At 43.9% G+C, this 20,492-nt stretch overlaps 2 protein-coding genes across 2 annotated transcripts; both read right to left on the bottom strand.

Annotated features, from left to right (window-relative positions):
- Positions 1–1,168: 1,168 nt before the first annotated feature.
- Positions 1,169–2,622, bottom strand: LOC131670870 (myrosinase 1-like). Its single transcript, XM_058946846.1, has 5 exons — positions 2,564–2,622; positions 2,120–2,285; positions 1,651–1,811; positions 1,478–1,509; positions 1,169–1,386 (listed from the first exon to the last, which is right to left on the bottom strand). Exons 1-5 carry the CDS (start codon positions 2,620–2,622, stop codon positions 1,169–1,171), a joined length of 636 nt encoding a protein of 211 aa, XP_058802829.1.
- Positions 2,623–2,900: 278 nt separating this feature from the next.
- LOC131670902 (probable sodium/potassium/calcium exchanger CG1090) lies at positions 2,901–20,379 on the bottom strand. The gene is made up of 7 exons (XM_058946895.1): positions 19,994–20,379; positions 10,573–10,881; positions 10,121–10,361; positions 9,764–10,052; positions 8,955–9,691; positions 8,645–8,878; positions 2,901–8,422 (listed from the first exon to the last, which is right to left on the bottom strand). Exons 2-7 carry the CDS (start codon positions 10,876–10,878, stop codon positions 8,223–8,225), a joined length of 2,007 nt encoding a protein of 668 aa, XP_058802878.1. The 5' UTR covers positions 10,879–10,881; positions 19,994–20,379; the 3' UTR covers positions 2,901–8,222.
- Positions 20,380–20,492: the final 113 nt, after the last annotated feature.

Below are 20,492 nucleotides of genomic sequence, written 5' to 3'. Positions count from 1 at the left end.
TTACACTCGAGCGAAGCGAGGAACTCTTTCCCAAACACGTGTTGTACAGTATTTTTCGATACGACGTGTGGAAAGCTCGTTTTTTAACGCACGTTTTTGGTCGAGCTTGCGGAAAGTACAAAATAATATATTATAGATGAAGAAGTTGAGGACTAAAAGTTTTTCGTGAGGCTTAAGTATAAATCAAAGAAAAAGGTAGAAATAAGTAGATAATCAGTTGGACGATTATTAATGTCTATAAATAAAAAATGTCAACCAAAAAAGTTATACTGCACATTCAGTTCAAGGTCTGTTAATCATTGAAAATGCAAATTGTGCAAGTAGCTATGTGAGATCAATAATTCATGTTATCATAGAATGATAATACGGCTTATAATCAACGATTCATGAGTCAATGATATATTTTCTAAGTAATATTGCATAATACAAATAATAATAGATAAGTATATATCCAACAAAACTAGAGTCATCAGAAGAAGACATCTAATCTGAATTGATCATAAACAAAATAATAACAAAAGAAAGTAAATTGAAAAGTTTGATTTAATACTTGTTGTATCAGTTCTTTTGATTGTAATAACTTTATGATATTATGTGGTAATAAATGAAATATATTATTAAAGCAATATCGTGTTTGCTTGCATGTACTTTGCCATTTCAGTTTCCTTCTCTCCGTCTTCTTCGCGTTTACACATTACATAAAAATATGTAAATAGTTTGATCTGAAATAATTCTAAATTATTTAAAAATAATAAAAATATAAAATTAAAACTGAAGAAAATTTTACTATGTAAAGATAAAAAAGAACTGCGCGCCAAACATACAAAAACGTATTCAAATAAAAACTATTCTGCATTTAAAATATGAAAACTTTGTCTTTTTAAATAATTAAAAAAAATGTTAGGGCTTTACGGTAGTATGTATTATAAAGATTAAATAAATCATATTTTAGGAATCGGCAATAGTTTCCGTTGCCGGATTACATCTCGAAGCCAATAAACTGACATCAACGGAGTTCCTCTATTCGGACTATCAAAGTCAACATGATACAAACTAAAATTTGCCTGAAAAAAGTACATCTATTTACAATCATATTACAATAAATCTAAATTCACAGATAAAACAAAGTAAAATAAATACTTAAAGCCTTTGTTTCACTCGAAATTATTCATAATTCGCCTTCTTTCGAGAATACTGAATTCCAACATCGCTCGATATCTTTTCCGTCTTTTTTTTTAGGCCAATAATTTCTTATCCCTATCACTATTCCAACTTTACCATTCTGTTTAGCTCTGAATTCCTCTTCATATTTGTGGTAGGGACGAGTATGTGCTTTCACGACATTTTCAGCGCACAGATATGCAGCGTGATTTCTAATTTTCAAACCTTTAAATAAATATTAAGTTGACCGTTATTAGCTACAGAGCAATATACAGAGTAAAAAGTTAACTAAATCAACGAAATATAATCATTATACCTGGCGCAAACAATCCATTAACGTAAGACCATCTGCAAATGGCGTTTGGCTCATTTATGGTTGCCTACAATTTAATTCGATGACCAAACTCTCTGAAAATCACCCTCGCATAATCAGAAAACAGTTCGCCAATAACTTCGTTTAACCATTTACCTATGTACTGAAATAATTAAGGGTGATTCCAGTGATATACTGTGACCAATGGTTTTATGCTGTATTTTTCCATTTTATCCAGCAAATTATGATAATATTGGATGTCATCATTGCTAATAATGTTTGAGTAGCCGGTCGGTAAGATTCTTGTCCAACTGAACGAAAATCGATAGTAGTCCATCTTATAAGTAAAGTTAAATTTGTCATTATTTCTTCTAGACATTTTAAACAGCTTACGATATAATATTCAAATTTACGGGTCAATTTATTGTGTAACATTTTTCAGATGATATTAGAATTGTTTAATTTTATTTGTAACATTCAGCATAAGACTAGTATATAGAAAGATAACTAAGTAGTTTTTAATTATTACAATCATTAGTCAAGTTGATGGTAACGAAAGAAATAGTTCTATAGAAACCGAAATTTGCTACAAGTCGAGTTATGATTATAAATCTATTTTACGAAATCTAGTCGTTTTATACTAACCCCCATTTGTTTGATTAATTGAATGTCATCTTTGTAGTTATGATATGAATCGCAAGCAATATCTTCATTAGAGTAGTCGACGATCTTCTCAGGATAAGTATGAGTGTAATGATCCCATTGACTTACTCTTTTATGTGCATGAAAAATGTCGATGCAATGAACGCGACTTTGGTTAAATTTTTAACAAAATATAAAAATGAAATTACTGCTGACATTCCATACTCCTTCAACTTGATACGCAGAGGTTGATGAACCTAAGATAAAGCCAGGGAAAATTTTAACAAATCTTCAAAGTTGTTGTATCTATTCACAAGATTATCATGAGGATGTAACAAAAATTATTTAATTCAGAGTATAAACGATACAGTTGATTTTCAGAGTGAAAATTAGAGTAAAGTAAACAACGATGACAAATATAGAACGAAATGAAGAAGTCAAATTTACCTGTACAAAAAGAAAACACTTTGTAAAGAAAGAGATCGCAGGAAAAGTTTCGAAGCCATTATGTCAAACGTATTGACACACTATTTGTACTATTGTATCTTCTTATGATCACTTTCCGAAAATGAAGTGTAGAACTGAATATAATTAAGACAATTATACCAGTGCATTTGCAGGTAAAAGGCATAAAACAATTAATTTTTAAATATCTGATACAAATAACATTTGCAATGTCGATATCAGCTTGACATCTTTATTCAAGACGAACTTCTCAACTTCTACGTCAGGAATTTGAAAATAGCGATGGGAAAAAGAAACTCATAACAGAGCGAAAGACGGAAAGTTTATTAGAATACGAATGATACATGCTTGATTTCATGGAAATTAAAAGCGTCATAAATAGAACGTCATATCGGAAAAAGACAGGGTTCAGAAAAACAGTTGGGTGCGTTTCGCAATAATTTTATTTGTTCTTAAACGGTTCAGATACATCGTAGTACGTAATACCTACTGTCTTCCTCGTGTTTGTTCATTGCTAATACATTACATTATTTTCAACTGTATATAATAATATTAAATCGATTACCCGCTCGATATATTAATCTTGTTCATTAATTTTCTTTTTCATTTCTCGTGTATATAACAACGACGTGATAAATAACGGTGCCACATTTTTAATTATTTGCTTTTATTCTGCTTACAATATACGTGTAAAAGATTTTTTCACCATACACGTGGTAATGAAAATTTATTTCAAACACTTTATATAAGATTTGTTAAGTGATATTAGTGTGTTCTTTTTCGTTCATTACAAACAGAAAGTTTACGTTTTTTTCTTTTTTTGGAAATTTGTTCAAAATAACTTTTGATTAATACACTCAAAAATCAACAATGTATATGAGGATTATTCTATGTATCATACGCGTAATAGTAACAATATACGGATGCTTCTATTTTCTCTTTTTTTTTTGTATTCTACTGGCTTTTTAATTATACATAATCAAGATAGTGCCATTTGTAAGATTATTCATTTGTGATATTACGTTAAATTTCTCTCTCGTTACAACCGTTATTTATTTACATAAGTTGTTTCGAAGCTACAGCTATGAAATATTGACGCTTTTAGGACGAAAAATCAATTCACCTTTCAATTTGCTCGAACGCGAGAAAACTATGTAGAAGTACATTCTTTCAACTACCATGAAGCCCTTCTAGAGTCTCCTTAACTACCATTCCATTTTTCTATTATTTTTCAATTTTTTGATAACAGAGACTGTAGAACAACGATTAAAATTAATCTAGGAAAGCTAAATATTTTATTATTTTATTCGGCTACTAGAAATTGATAGATTTCGTTTGCAAATTGAAAGGTCACATGACGTATCGAGTGAATTGTTTGAAAGAAGAGTAGCAAAATAATATAGAATATTCAATTACAAGCTAATCTAATGTTTCCGCTATATAATTCTAAATATATATTGATCGAACGAATCGTCTGGCTAATTTAAAAATAATTACGTTATATTTCAACGTATCACCTCGAAAATTGACTAGTCGGGAATGAATAATAGACGTGTCACTTGTACAAGACTATATTCCTTACTCTCGTTAAACGAAGTTGCGAATTGAAACGAAAGAACGATGTAAATATTGACTCTGCCATCTATTGCTACATTTAAGGACACATTCAAATTGATCGACGTTAATTGTTTACACATATGTATATAATTTAATTAACATCTATTGACTCGATTGAATAATTTTCAGCGTATGCCTAGATTTCACAATTTTTCATCGTCGATCATCGTTCCTCGATTAATAAAAATTGGAAGAAGACAGTGGAAGAGGAAAAATGTCATAGATATCGGGTGTGTATATATACATTCAATATTAATATAATTACATACGCTAATTTAAATAGCTTACTATCTGTATATATTATATATATATATATTTGTATATCGTGTATAACAATGAAAAATTATTTATATACTTCCGCACACAATGGTTTCCTTTTTATGTATCCGAAGACATTAGGACTGTTTTCGTTGATGCTCATACTTTGCGTTCAATATATATATATATATATATATATATTGTATTGTTATTACGCTAAACAACTCAAAATAAAAATGGCAGACATTACAAATATATATATAATAGTATGTATACGTATATATTTAACAGCATGTGTTTGCTCACTGATTTTGTGGACGTCACTGCACTTTCGTCGTTATCATAATTAGTATCATAAAACTTCTCCTCGAATCCTACTTGAACGAAAGTTTCAGCAACTTTCCAGCCCGTACCTGTACATCGTACAGTTTTCGTTATGATTTCTTTGTCTCAGTGCTTGCTTCTCGTTTCTGCATCGGATTATACGTGACTTTCTTCGTGTCGGCAGGAATAGACGCGATTTTGCATTTTCTTGGTGTGTTTTTCATTTGAAATTGTCTCGTCTCGTACTTTACTGCTTTTTTTTTCTAATACTCAGAGTTCGGTCGATCGACGAATCTACGCAAAGACGCAACGCTATAAGTTTTCGAGGTACTTTGCAAATTGAAATACATTTAACGCTTAAGTCAACTAATCTTAATACTCGTCGATATTGTTGCTCACTTTTTTTAATTCGAATAATCTACATGGCAATATGTTTCGCTAAATTCTCGTTGAGGTAATGCTTCAATGGTGTGTGTGTGGTGTGTATGCCGCGTAATTGAACAATCGTGACGACGTAAAAAGTGAAAAGATTAAACATCGCATTCTCTGCACCGACGACAACAATAATAACAATACGCGTTTTCGAAGCTTAAGTATGCGCGTTCACCATCACAGTTACACCTTTTGGAATCTCGCGACGGTACATACGCTCGAACACGAGACCAATTTTATGCAAAGTCTTTTCTTGGAAAACGACATTATCAATTCTTGTTATTGCCAATCAAAAATAAACATTAGCCCTATCGCGCCAGATATACCTTATTGATTATCATCTAAGATAGAACGATATATATAATTGATATAAACATATACTGTGTTTATAATAAATGTAGAGGTAGGCCGAAGAGAGAAGGAACCTAAGTGAGCGATTCGCCGATCGAATTAAGTATACCAATAATAATTGAAATATATATACGTTCACATTGACCTCGTTCCCACTGTAACATATTGTTGCTCTCTTTTTTTAATTCAAATAATCTACATGGCAAGAATAAGATACATACTTGTCTTAAACTCTATATAGTATATATAGATATAAACGTAATATTTATATAATCTATTATTAATTGTAATCGACAAACGAAATAGCGAACAAAATCATGAAAGTTATTCCTTGACCTATTTCCCATTCGAAATCTTCGATACACGAAATATAATTGTATAATATTGACTTAAGCATAATTGTTATTTGTTTCTTAAAACAGGCTATAACTTAATTGACTGACTCGCTAAATGTGAATGCAATAACAATCATAACGTACGATACGATGTAATTACGGTATTTATTTTTCTCTGTTTATTCTTGTTCAGCGCGACTGCGCGGTCCTTGCGACTAAATCATTGCTTGTCATTGCAACAAACGTTGCTTTGTCGTTCCGCGCGAATTTCGAGCAAAGGTGAGAGAAAGCTTACGTTCGGAGGGCTACCTCGTCGATGCTATCCGTCGCTCGCTTCACTTTCGTTACGGCGGCAGGCAAGAGTATTCGCACGTTGCAACGGAAACATATTTATTTGTCACTCTTTCGAAACGCACACGTTTATTCGAGATCTCAAGGAACGCGCAGAATCGTCGTAGATACTTTCATCTGATAAGGCTGCGTCAATTATTGTCTTCCCTTGTCCCGTATACCCTTAAGACACGCTTTTCTTTTTCACCCACCTTCCTGTTGCCTTTTTCTGGTTAATTTGCGCTTGCCTAGTATTATTTTTTTTTTCTTTCTTTTTCGTTTTTTTCGTTGACGAGCAGTATAGCGTGAGTGTTTAGTTCATTAGTCGTAGAAACGTTTACTTTCAAATTAAGGACATCTATGCATCGTGCGAAATCAATTGTTGTCGTTAGTTAGTTTACATAATCGATTACAATGATCGTAAAAACGCTTTTCTTTCTAAATGCTTGGAGCGATTTTAACGCACTGATGAAATCAAATAATTAGGCTATATGCTATTTCGTTACATTATCAGTAGTAAAAATTGCGCTTTTACAACCTCACTTTGTTCATTTAATTATTTATAAAAAACACGTTGTATCTCTTTATTTCCCACCTGACTATCCACTACTGTTATTTTATATGCCCAAAGTTACAACACTTTTTCTTTCATCAGTGTAACAAAATCGCTTGTAATTTGTTTAACTTTTCTTTCGTAACGGAAGTGCAACATTTTGTTACGCTTTTATTTTGTTAAAAATCCTCTTCCCTTCGACTATTATATGCTGTGTAATAAACGTCTTTAACATTATTTTTTTTTGGAAATTTTCTTTACCTTTTTTTAAATCTCATCTCTGCAGTGCGTTAAACTGCAGTGCGTTTAGGGATGGAGGGCGAATCGCGAGTATTAAGTATACGTTTATACATTGCACATTTACGTGTATATAGTAATAACGTGTACGAAGTAATAATCTTTCCTCTTAGGGCTACTTAGCTAATTAACGATAGCTAGGCCTAAGCGACGTTTGTGTTGCAAAATTAAACTTCTCTTTCCAGATTAATGAAATTCGTTTTAATTGTTATTTTCGAAAGTTAAGCAACTTTTTCCAGTGATTTTTCAATCGTCGCTTTCGTGAATTACATGTTTTTGTTTAAAATGTAATTTCCCATTAAACGATTTGCATATCGAAGGACAAGCGAAACGCGTACTGTCGCATATTCCAATAACGTTGTACATATTTGTTTTTCTTGCATAGTAAAACGGTTAACAACTGTTATAAATATATAAACGACGTAAAGCTAATCGACCTCGTGGGGGAAATATTATCACCTCGAGTATGTTTACGCTACATATATATATTCTTTTTGCCGATGATAGACATTCGGTCCGCAAGACAATATTTGAGGTTGTTTTATCATTACGTAATAAGGAAAAAAAAATTAGACAATTGAATCTTTCGTGGAATGTCATGTGATAATTGCCTCTGGAAAAACACACAAATTAATGGAAAATATTACAACAGAACTAATTAAAGTTATTTCGGCCATTTCGTTTGCGTTTGCACGAGTTTTTAAGCTCAACCTTTCTCGCTATCATTAAAATTGTTAAATTAAATGCGCTACATAAAGGAAAGTACCTGGTAATACTGATGATAGATATTGTACTTCGAGCGACGTTTCTCCTCTTTGACCCTGCATCTTTTAATGCACGCACCGACAAAACTCTTTCACAATGGTCCCAGCCACGTTCGGTTTGCTTCCATCGCACACTAAACTTCGTAAACTACGTGTAATACTCTACAATCGTGATATCTGTTTCACGTTCAACTGTCAATTCCGATCTCTGCTCTCATCAAATTCCCAGCTGAAACGTCGCCCTATCTATTCTAGAGAGATACGTCGATTCGACTTTTACACACTTGACTACGCAGGCTAAAAACGCCCTTTATTCGTTTTCAAAAAGAAGCACATATACACACAACCATGGCGGAAAAAACATGCATTCGCATTCCACTTTAATAATTGCTGGGGCAAGCTGGCGGATTCATCATGCTGAATACGTTGAGCTCGTACAGCGAGGCGAAGACAATGAAGATCAGGTACCAAATCATCAGCCATATACCGTAGCGTCTATCCAATTTCCAGCCATTGTAATGCGTTGCCACCACCAAAAATACCACAGTTGACAGTAGTGACACGGTCGAATAAGTTAGTCCTAAGAAGCAAGAGAAAATCTCGTTATTCGAAAGATACATAAAAAATGTGCTCGTTGTAAAAATTGCGGTCACGGTCATTATTTCAGGGAAGAGAATGTCAGATCACAGCAGAGAGTATCGTGATTTTTACGTATCCGCACTGTAAGACTTGTATATCTTAAAAATGTTTTCAGAGAATAATTCGTGTGTTTACAATGAACTATGTTTTATAAAAGATTAACCTCTGCTGGTAACGTTGACGTGTGAACCAGGTTGGATCATGGCTGTTTGGATGAACCAAGGAAGCCCAAGGCAGACAAGGATGTCGAAAACGTTGCTACCGACTGCATTGCTCACAGCCATATCACCAAGACCTTCCTTGATCACGGCCAGAGATGACAGAGCGTCAGGTACACTCACACCTGCGGCTACGAAGGTCAGACCCATCACAGTGTCTGGAATTCCAAGCGTATGGCCTAAAATCAACATTACACAATCACTTCTTATTACAGCGTCAACTTTCACTCAACAAAGTGAAATCCTGATTCGTACCAATAATGGTGATCATCCAAACCATAAAATAGCTGTAGAAGCTGATCCAGATCATGGAGATACAGAAGGTGAAGGGATACCAGTTCCTGTATTTTCCTTGCCTGCAATCCGGCATAGTAAATCGGCACGTATAGTGAATCGGATAAACCAAACCCCAAGTGAATAATCCCCATTTTCCACCATCGGTAGGTTTGACCAATGGTGAGACCTCGTTTGGATCTGGCTCTTTGGCTTTGTAGTAGGCAGGTTTAGCTGGGGCAGGTTGAACAGCCTTTTGTGCCGGTTGCTCGGGATCTAATTGAGCTGGTGGTGATTGCACTTGTTGAGGTGGCTGTTGTTGTTGTTGTTGTTGTTGAGCGGGTTGACTCCAGGCGGTATTGGGATCGTAAGAGTCTTGACCCCAAGCGGAATTCGGATCCCACTGATTCTGCGCGGGATCCTGCCAGTTGTTGTAGCCCGTGTCGTTGGACGCGTATCCACCCGAATAGTTCTCGTTGGCCATCGATTGATTAGTCGCGGTGTCATTGTTGGGATCGGTGTAGCCGGTTTGCTGTTGAGCTGCGCGCTCTTCCTGAAGACTCTTGTACGTTACCAGACCCGTTTGCTCGGCCGGCTGCTCGTCGTCCTTAGGCAGCCACGGAATGTCGTAGGATTTGGCCCATCGCTCCAGTCGAGCGTTGAATGACAGTACCACGCAGTACACCACGTACATTAGCAGCATGAACAAGGCTTCCCCCCTGCAACGAAGCAAACCCGTCAATTCCCTTCGCGCGAAACGCTTGACGAAGAAGAAGAAACGGCGAACTCACCACGAGATGGACTCGTTGGCGATGGTGCCTAGCATCACGAGAATAGAGATGAAGTAGAAAAAACAATCGCGACACAGTGGCCACCAATTGAGCTTGGACACCGTGGTGGTACACAGTCCGCAGACGGATATCACGAACATTATGTTGAACACGGCACTACCGATCACACCGCTCACCCCGATGTCGTCCTTGGCAAAGAATACGCCAATGACGACCGTAGCCAATTCCGGTGCCGACGAACCAGCTGCCATGAACGTTGCGCCAGCGACATCGGGCGACAGCTTCAATTCTGCGGGAGAACAGAGCTCAAGTTATAATATCCACCGACAATTTACAGATCGTTCTGCCTTCGCTGACCTTCGCAGATTCGATCGAGACTGGCGACGAAGTAGTCGTCGCACACAATCGCCAGTCCGAGGAACGTGTAAACGGCGACGACCAAGTGGATAATGAGAGCACCGTGTTTTCGACCCCATGGTCCCGGCCACGGCTTCGGGAATTGCTCGATTGCTGGGGCTGAGCAATTTTCGCGTCTTGGTCGTATCGTCACTCGCTCGTAATCGTACCTTGGCGTTGTCGTCGACGGACTTGGCGTCACCTGGGCGAACAATTTATTATTGTCATATCGCAACGATGTCGAATAAACTTCCAAAACGGATAATACATCAACTGTTGACGGATGTCGTGATTTCGAAACTCACAACCGAAGCGTCATCGTTGACGATTCCGTCGGACAGTTTATTCAATAACGTTCGAGCCGTCGATGCAACGCTCAACAATTTGCGAATGATTCACAGACTGCAACTAACCGAGCTGCTTAAATCCCCGTTAACGGTCGTAATCTCTTTGCCTTTGTCTTCCTCCTGCAGCTTGTCGGCGGGAAGCTTCTCGCTCTCCTTGCTCTCCTTGCTCTCTCCATCGGCGGCAGTGGTCGTGAACGTGGCTGACGGCGCTACGTCCGCGGGTTTCGCCTCGTCGGGCGGCAGCGTCGAGCTCGCCGACGGGTTGGTGAATTGCGACGAGACGAGTTGGAAGAGGATGTACAGCAGGAAGAGGCCTATGTGCAGGGGCAATCTTTCCATGCGCCTGCGCGGCCTGAGCCTGTGCCTCTGCATCTTCTGCGAGCATACGGATGTCCCGATGGATTTAGCACGCGCGGCCCTCGCGAGAGCCGCCGTGCCGTTACGGATACGCATGGCGGCTGGTCGCGAAGCGCCGCGCTAAATTAGGACGTTATCTCGACGCGCCGCGGAAGCGATCCTTTCCTTTTGCGCCGCGCGCGTTCAGACTACAGTCGCGGCGCGCTATATGCCGCTAATTAACCGCGGCTCCAGATTACATCGCTGATTGAAGTGTTGCGAGCTCGCGCTTAATAAAGTTCCCCTTTTCCGGGCGCGACAGAGAAAGAAAGAGAGAGAGAGAGAGAGAGAGAGAGAGAGTGAGAGAGAAAACGCTCAATCCGATTGCTTCGGGGTTCATTTCGGTCGGCTCTCGGTTTGGTTATTGGGTTACCGCCAGCTTTTGTCGTTTTCCAGATCGATTTTATGGTCCGCGCTTCGCCGGAAGTCCGCGATCGATTGTCAAATGCGATTCCGTCCTCTTTTCTATTTTTTTTTTCATTTTTTTTTGTTTTAACTGCGGTAACTTTCCGAATATTTATACCCGTGCGAACTTTTCCGGTGCCGACGCAATTGAACTTTCGTTTTTTCCAACCCGCCGCCAAAGTAAACGCTGGAGAATCAAGTGGAAAAATATAGGAGCGAGCAAACTACTTCCGAATAATAATTGCAGCGCCGCACCGCGAGTTTAACTTTCGCCTTACACATGACGTATCGATTTTTCTCCGTTCGGACGTTTCGCGGCGTCGCGCAGCGCGAACACAAGTTCGCTACGGGTATACTCTTATTTTTCCGTTCTCGCACTGCGGACAGCCAGAACAGCGCCAGACATTTCGTTCGCGCGATATGTCCAGCGCCGCTCCACCATTACGAGGAGGAGGCGAAGGGATATACTGATCGTCATCGCGGACGGGAGATCCGATAATTCAGGGGCACTTGGCGCTGCGAGAATCGTATTGATTTCCCAGGCCGCCCCTGCCGGCCGTGCGTATGTGCAACGAAATGTTGCGCAAGGAGGTCGCGCTCACATCAATTCCAGCGAACAATATCCGCGGGGCCTTGAAAGCGCGCAGCGTCTTTATTTCTCCTTTGGGTATTGCATTGTAAGCGAAGAATGAGATTCCTCAATGGTTAATGCCAGCGCGTGGGTGCAGGAAGGGGGCGGGGGAGAGGGGTCGAGGGAGTGCTAACGAGCTTCTCCGAAGAAAGCAGACTCCTCGTCTTTCGTTCGAGCGCAAGCGAAAGCTTCGCCGCGCTCGCGGGCGATCGATTCCGCAGTCTCGACTGGCGCGCGTTTTGGGAAAGGGAAAACGCGACGCAAATTACGACCTCGCGGAAAAGCACTTTTCGGAGGGGAAAAAAAAACCAAGATGACCGCGAGCCGAGCAATCTGCTCTTGCGGCGCACGCTCGGACTATTTAGATGTAGCGGCTGGCGGTAAAAGCAATGTGAACGCGAGCCATACAACGAGAGAGTGAGAGAGAGAGAGAGGCAGCGGTAGCGGTAGCAGATCGATGATGCGTCGAGTCGCATGCGTGAACGCCGTCGTAGCCGTCGACGAGATTCGGCCGCGATAAACACTATTGATTTTTTTGGGCGCAAGGGCGAGCCGCTTGCATCCAAGAGCTTCGCCGGCCTCTCTTCCCGAAGAAGGATCGACCGGTGGGCGACTAGGTCGACGACGGTTAATTCGCGATTTTCAAGCCCCGACGGTCACGTGGCGCGCGCTCGAACCTCCGCGGGGAGAATTGGATTAGGCTCGCGCGCGCCGCGTGTCGATCGGGCCCGCGCACATATTTTTCCGTCGACGCCGCGAGCGACCTCGAGGCGCGACAGCGACGCAATTAGCTTTCGGATACTGGAAACGCAGGATCGAAGGTGTTTTGCCATCCGCGGTGACTCTCGCGGGCGAGCGGCAAGGAGAACGGCAAGTGGCACTGGGGAGAGAGAAACTTTGCCAATCGAGGGAGCTCAAATACGCGACGCCTAGGGATGGAGCGAGATAGAGAGGGGCAGCTCGCGTCGTATTTTTCCTTGCGAGAAAGCGGCTCCCCGTCAGTCGCTCTCGCGTAACAAGCTCGGCAGTCTAACGCGATTTGCGCGCTCTCGAGAGGACGATTATCCGGCTATCCTTGATCGACTCGGCATTTCCTCGGTTTTCCGGCGCTGCGTCGGCATTCGGTTCGCGACGGTAACGTGCACGGTCGAGATACGTCCGATCGCCTTTGCCACGTTATTTCGTAGTAGAAAAAGAAGGAAATAAAAAAACGTTTGATTCTGCCTGCCGGACTTCGAACGCTAAACGCTTATTCCACTTGCAGGTGCGCGACTCAGCGGGTCACTGGTAATAATTGTCGATGACATATATACTCAACCGAAAGGAGAATGAAAGAGACGGAAATCATCGCCGACCTCTTAATTTGGGCACTGCCAGAAGGGAATCATGGGATAATCGATGCAGTCGCTTCCAGAAATAGAGGGTCAATTGCAGCTTTACCAAGGCACGACAAACATCGGGTCACGAGTCGTCCTAGCGGGCAAATTAAAATGCACACGTCAACGAAGAGAAACACGTCGTCGGGGAAAATATTACTCCGAAGCTAACGGACGTCGCGTAACAAAAATACATACTTTTCGCGAAATGAAAATGTTAAATGCGCGTTTACGTTTCAACGGAAAGGAATAACAATTATTATCAGAGAGCAATTTCGCAATTTCCAGCGACCTAGTTCGTAAGCTCGTAATGTGCGCGCCGATAAATAAATAAATACATGGCGTGCTAATGCAACAGTGATTCACTTTCAAACATTCATGTTTAATGGAGCTCGGTTTATTTATTTATTTATTTATTATTTTTTTTTTTTTGTCGATGAAATTCACATTTTTCGTCGAGTCCCTCGCGTTGAAAAAAAGAAAAAAAATATTAATGAAAATTCCGTTTTAGACGACACGCTCGACCGCGCATCACGTTCGCGAGAAATTGCAACGTGTCTTTCTCTCTCGCTCACTCGGGTACGCTTAGCTTTTACGAGGGCTTATTACGTGTTGCCGGGTAACGAACTGCTCCATTTTTAGCCAACCAGCAAAATGTATTTTCTCTTTTGCCACCGTACATGTTGGCAAAGTGTTTCTTTTTTCTTTTGTTTTTCACAAAGGATCTCATTACCCATGGCAGGCTTGTTATCTTTTACACGGTAATGGCGAATTCTTATAGCGGCTCCGGCGCTGTTGGAAAGAGGGGCGAGCGGCAAGGCGCGAACTCGCACGTCTCGTGTATGTATATACATATCCTTTCGGACGGAATCTGGTTGCGGGAAGAGTCCCTCGATAAATTCCGCGCGTTTCTTTTCATCTCGCCAATTACAGCCCCCAATTTACATGATCCGCCGAGCTCGACCGAGGGAGCCTCGTTAAGTGTTTCTCGTAGAGGCAAAGCGCAGAAGTTAATTGCCTCAAAGCGAGAAATCACGTTATTTCGCGATTCCTTCCCTCCCGTGAGGAATCCATTACGCTAATTTCATTCGCATGATTCGCATCGTTTTTTTATTCCGACCACGACGATGAGCCAGCGAGATAATTCCATTCGAAACAAAAACAAAGCGAAAAAAGAAAGCTCGTTCTATTTCCAACCTGGAGAGGCGAGCGACGCTTTTGCATAGCAACGAGTCATATTTTCTCACCCGCGGAAAAGAAAAACCATCCTTTAAAAGAGAGATAAGGTGAGCGGTAAATCTCTAAAATAAAGTTTTAGAGGATACTGAAATAACATAAGCGTCGCGGCCAAGCCTCGTTCGCGAGGGCATTGATTTTTGTTAGCTTTATCGGCGCGCGCAAGATGATTCGGCAGCCGAGGTAATTAATTAGCTGCCTATTTGTCGGCGGCCGAGCATTGTGCTGCGGGAGTTTCGCCGGGCGAGGCGAAATTGATTGGGGCAGTCGCGCGGGCAAAGGGGTTAAGACCAGGGAAAGCTGACTGCCCGGGCAGAAAGTTTAACCGGGCGAATTCGGTGCGCCGCCTGCTCCGTTTTTCCCCCGGCCCCTCGCGCTCTCGGCGCGATCGCCGGCGAGAACCGTGAGCCGCCTTTACGGCATTATCAACTTGTCCTCGCGGGGGACTCGCGGAGCCGAGTTGGCGCCCGAGTTCGATTAAATTTTCAAACTTCGATTAAAGATCGGAGCCCTCGCCTTTCCAAGTCCGATTGCAGCGGCAAACCGGGAACGAAGTGGAAGACCTGCGAGCTAATGACTCGGCGCACGAAGCGTAGTTCGGCGACTGGAACGAGCGTGGGCGGGCCAATTGACTCGTGGGGTTTCGCCGTCGGTCCGTTAGCCGAGCGTGACCCGTACCGCGATGCTGGACCACAGAGCTAGCTGACGAATGGGCATGTCGCTCGGCTTTTGCCGGCTCGCTTTGCGCGGCTGCGTCCGATCGCTTTCGCGGCTCTACTACTTGCGTGGGAGCCCCTCGACCACACAGATCCGAGACAGAAGGAGATCGGTTCGTTTTTCTCGCGCGGACAATTCCGCGTCCGCGTTATTTTTCCATTGAGAGCAAGGAAGCGACGTCTTACACGCGTCAAAAGTAATTTTTACGGCTCGGATTCTCACTTCCGACAGGCCATCTTTCTCCCTCGCTTGATTGGCAGACGTTATTCAAGTTGAAGTTGTTCGACACATATGTGGATTATACACAAAGCCATATGTAATCCAGGAATTAAACGACTTGTCAACGAAAATAAGAGCCACGATGAGCGTAAATCCGCGAAAACAAAATCATTGCGTTAGGGTCAAAGTACGTGACTTGAGGTGAAATTCGAGAACAAACGTCTCGGCAAAAATGTTTTTTTGCCGAGGATAAGAAAAAAAAAGATAAGAGGGGGAGAAGAAGTAAAGGAAAGAAAAGGGGGGAAAATCCTCGACATAACGGCGACAAAACTACCCCTAGCTTCAAGGGTATCCGAGAAAATAGGAAAACATCGAGACAGCGAGAAAATAAAACGAGAAGGAAAAGGGTCGTCGTCTTTGGCGTCATATTTACTACTTGGATCTCCCCTTCCCCCCTTCCTCTCTGTCGATAAATAATGTAATTCTCGACCGCTCGAGTATATAACGTTTACGTTGTAATAAAAGTTGACAATCCACTCTCGCGACGACGATTACTTCCACTTTCTTTTCTGCAATAATAATATCCGAAAAAAAAGGAAGCAGGGACTTCATTCATTTACGAAAGGCAGAGTCGAGAGATCTAGGATGGAGAATAAAGAATGCGAAAAATTTTCTCGATGGAATCGGAGGTCCGAAGCGTTTGAATCACAGCAGATGGAGGAATGCGCCTTTGTTTGCATGTATATATATATATATATATATATATATATATATATATATATATATATATATATACACAATCCGGTCGACGCCAGAGGAGAAAGAAAAAATTTTTATTCAACGACGGACCGGCGATATCGAGATTTCTCTACTCCCACGCGGGATTCATTTCACAAAAGTTTGTTTCTCTGAAATTCGATCAGTTTCATCCGAGGGATGCGTGTGGATTTTTCTTTTGCTCGTCCTCGACTTCTACTGAAGTACGCTTAGAAGAATAAAACAAAATTGCGTTTTCACCCAAAAGATACCGAAGTGAAAATGGTAATTACGAACAATAATCACTTCGAAAAGCTTTCTAATGGGACTGGGAAATAATCTCCGAGCGTAAAAGTGACTTATATCGCGATAGCACTCGGGACGGTAATCCTCTTTTCCGAGTTCTAATTCCTTAGACAATCGATTAATATTTGTCATTCAGTATGAAAACTCGTTCCTCGCTATCGGAAACTCTCCTAAAGGGCGAACTTTCATTTCCGTCGCTGAATGAAACTCTCAATTCGAAAAAGAAAGAAAAAGACTTGCTACTGTCGGCGAATCGTCATAAAACTTGACAAATCAAATGAGAAGATGCTGCGAATCGCAAAGACGCGAACACGACGTACTGCTTGCGTATTATTGTTTTCCTCTCGCGCTGAATGTAGAAGCGAAAATGAAGCCGCTCGAGGCGCAAAATGCGAAAATCACGTCTTTCTCTCTCCGAGCGCAAAAGTTTGGATTAGCAAATCTGCAAAGATGCTTTTCGTCGTCCTTCGAGCGCAACTGACGTTCGCGGAAAAGGACCTCGCGACTGTCGCGCAGGGCTCGCGTAAACTTTTCTCATAAAGCTGACGCGAGTGCGAAACGTTACTGCGATCACTCGATTCTGGTTGCCACTTCGTTAGCGCGCTCGACCGGGTAGTGCCGTGGTACAGCGACGATGACGACGACGACGACACGCGCGATATTTCGAGTTCGACTCGAGCCACGTACACGCATTTCCTCTCTAGCTCGATCCGGCGAAACTGCTTTGACGGCCAATTTGGGAAAGGAAAAAGCGCCGTAAAAAGATAGCGCACAAGCGGCACTGATAAGAGTGCAGTTTAGATAGAAGTCGCCACTAGCCCGTTTCGCTTTTTTAATTGTCGCAGGCGGATCGATTGGTTTTCGCCGATGAAAACTAGCCCGCAGTTCCGCAAAGGGCCTATTATTTTTTTTTTTTTTTTTTGGCCATTTCCACCCCGCAACCAGTCGCGTCGAAAGCGACATGTCTAAGCGCTGCAGAGACCGAGGAAAACGGGAGGTAACGGAGTCCCCGTAAACAATCGAGTTTTTTAATCAACGCGATAATTCAGTGGGGCACGATTGGTGGCGCGAGAGAGCGTGTGCAATATAGCGGCGGCGACGGCGGTGACGCAGATCGTTATACGCTCGTCAGGGGCGCTTGGCCTCGTTTCCCACGGCCGCGTTCATTCACGAAAACCGCTCGCGCGAGACGGGGGGCAGGGGGGTTACAGCTCCGCGCGCGCGCTGAATATTCGCTGTAGCGGCGAGCGACTGCGAAAACGCGATTGGTAATGCAGGGAACTGGGCGACGACGCGTCGCGGCCGCGCAGCCCCCGAGAAACGCCGAGGTAACTGGGTCGACGCTGCTGGCCACGGGGCGAGAAACTTCCGCGCCCGGGGCGCGCGAGAGTTCGCCGAGGCGGGCGCGGCGCGACGTGGTCTTGCCGCTCGCGGCTCGACTGCAGACTACCAGGGAGGAAGCGGGAAAGCCTGGGATCGCTCCGGAAGCGATGACCGCGCCGCGCCGCCGAGCTGGGGTTTCGCGCGCGGCACGCCGCGTATCGAATCGCAACGCGGGTCGTTCGGGATTCCGAGCCCCGTTCGCCGTACAAGATTTTGCCGCTCCTTCCAGTCCTCGAGCCGTGTCGCCGTAAGCCGGCGGCTCGCTCGCCGTAAATCCACACGCGGCCATGGCCGGTCCCCCGCAACGCACGGTAGATCAGCAGGTCGTGGCTTATTCCGGTTAATAATTCGGACACGCCGCTCTTCGGCCGATAAATCGTTCCTCGCGTTTCCGCGAAAGCCGTACAAAGCCAGTCTGCTCGGCAAAGGAAAAGGAGCCGAGTAAGCGAAGCGACACGGGACGAAGAAAAAAAAGTGTAAAACCGCACGGGGAAAACAATATCGCCGTTGCGCGAGTAACCGAGGTGCCTTGCGGCAACCGAGTTAGGACCCCCGTCACGCGAAGAGCTTTCGTTTTATTTTATTTTTATTTATCCTTTGCGCTTTCGTCTCACGCACGAGGGGCGAAAAATACGAGCTGTCGCGTCGTATTTTAGTCCTCTTTCAATCCGCCCACCCTTCCTCGGCTGCAAAGGTTTTCATTAAGAAGAGGGCGAGCGCTTTGGCGACGAATCGAATGGTCGATTTTTCTTTCCTTCCTCGCGCTGTGCGTGAACTAGTTCACTTGCGCCTTCTTTTGCCGCCTGCGCGCGCGTTCGACTCGTTATTAGATTTTGATACGAGTGCTTCGGCGTGGTTATTACGAGCCTCACAAAGACAGCTTTTCCGTGGGTCGTAATTATCGAATCCTCGTATTATTTTCGATGAAATGAGCTCTCTTGCATTCAATATGCTTGCAGTGTTTTTAAAACAACGCCGTGAAAAATGGACACGCGATATATAACTTCGCTATGAAAATCATTCAATAGATTGTGAATGGCAACGAAAAGCTTCTTGAGAAAAATCAATACGACCGCCGAAACTCATCGGGGTTAAATAAATTACTCACCGTCCAGTTAAGTTACCGACTGAAAACGGTGGCTCTTAAGTTGCCCCTCTGCTATTCGCCGCACAGCACCGTTCCAAAAAGGAAAAACAGCGATTCTGCATTCAGAATTCGCGGTCGAAACGGTCTGCCTTTGGATACGGCCCAAGGCCTCGTTCAACGTCGCACTTGGAACAAAGTTGAGCGTTTCTAAATTCTACTTCCAGAAAAGACGAGCATAAGCTGTCGCGCGCGCTTATTTCCGAGAGCAGCTTGCTGCGGCAGGAAAAACTTTCGACTCGCTCGACGCGAAAGATAGTTGAACGCCAGCTTTTCTGCGGATAATCCCACCCACGTCGACAATTGAAGCGACGTCATTCGCGAAGCGTCGCGATCGATGCCAATCGTTTAGAGAGAGAGAGAGAGAGAGAGAGCAGAAGAAAGCTTAATTGAGTGGTTGAACGAAGCGCGAGAGCCGTCACAGCCTCATTACTTTTGAACGTTGATCGAGTCGTGCCGCAAACGAGGCAGAGTCGCGCACGGTTTATCTTATGGACTATAGCGATTAGAGTCGCGTTTGCTCGGGCACGCGCCCACTAATAATTCAAGCCTTTCCGTCGGTTGTTTTGATTCCTCGCTCGGGCTCGCGCTCACGACTTTCTTGCCACCGTTATTTATTCGCGACGCTCTCGCGCGTGTTTTCGCATCGGTCGGGCGGCTCTGTCGCGCTGTCTCTCTCCCTCTCTCTCTCTCTCTCTCTCTCTCTCTCTCTCTCTTCGGGAACATTCTCCAGGGAGCTTACGCAACGGGATCGACGAGCGAGGAGTCGCGACGCCTCCTGGCCCGAGCAGAGAAGAAACGGAAAACGAGGAAGAAGGGAGAGAAGGTGGGTGATCTATCGGGGTCGAGTAGCGTGCGAGGTGTATTTTTAGGCGTGCGCTCGGCACGCTCTATTGATTGCTCTTGCGCCGTGCTCACCTTGCGCCTCTCGTCGATGGAGCCCCGAGCCCGCTCGCTCCTCGCCTCGTCGCCGACGAGGTGCTCGTGGCTCTCGCCGCGGCACTTCAGCTTCGGGCGGACGCTCTCGCTGCTGCCGTCGGGCCCGGCCCCCGTCAGCCGCCCTCCCCCGCCCCGACACCCACGCCCGTCTGTCTCGCCGAGCGAGAGAACGCCGCGCTACCGCGGCAGGCCACCACCACGACGACGACGACGACGACGACGACGACGCCGCCGCTCGCGCTCACACCATCGCCTCGCCGCGCTCGGTGCTTCTGACCGCTGGCCCACACAGAGACACGCGCGGCCGCGCCGACGCCGGAGCTTCGATCGCGCTCGAGTGCCGAGCCGAGACTGCCCGGCCGCGGCGCTGCGAGTCCTCGCCGCGACGCCGAGCGCGCGCCTGCGCCCCGCCGCCGCCGCCGCCGCCGTCGTCGTCGCCGTCGATGTGCGAGGGTGGGCTCTTACGCTTCGCCCGTCG

Source organism: Phymastichus coffea, unplaced genomic scaffold, assembly GCF_024137745.1.
Source record: "Phymastichus coffea isolate CEN01 unplaced genomic scaffold, Cenicafe_Pcof_1.1 PCOF00117, whole genome shotgun sequence".
Classification (NCBI taxonomy): Eukaryota; Metazoa; Arthropoda; class Insecta; order Hymenoptera; family Eulophidae; genus Phymastichus; species Phymastichus coffea.
The sequence above is the reverse complement of the archived record's forward strand: the minus strand, read 5'-3'. Positions and strand labels throughout refer to the sequence as shown.

Excerpts from the sequence above, each read along its gene's own strand:
- LOC131670902 (XM_058946895.1), bottom strand. The coding sequence starts at position 10,878 with ATGCAGAGGCACAGGCTCAGGCCGCGCAGGCGCATGGAAAGATTGCCC. Across the intron at positions 10,053-10,120 it reads TCTCGATCGAATCTGCGAAG|AATTGAAGCTGTCGCCCGAT; the intron begins GTCAGCGAAGGC and ends GTTCTCCCGCAG. Across the intron at positions 8,879-8,954 it reads TTGGATGATCACCATTATTG|GCCATACGCTTGGAATTCCA; the intron begins GTACGAATCAGG and ends TGTTGATTTTAG.
- LOC131670870 (XM_058946846.1), bottom strand. The coding sequence starts at position 2,622 with ATGGCTTCGAAACTTTTCCTGCGATCTCTTTCTTTACAAAGTGTTTTC. Across the intron at positions 2,286-2,563 it reads AGTGTTTTCTTTTTGTACAG|TCGCGTTCATTGCATCGACA; the intron begins GTAAATTTGACT and ends ATTTAACCAAAG. Across the intron at positions 1,812-2,119 it reads AATTAATCAAACAAATGGGG|ATGGACTACTATCGATTTTC; the intron begins GTTAGTATAAAA and ends TTTACTTATAAG.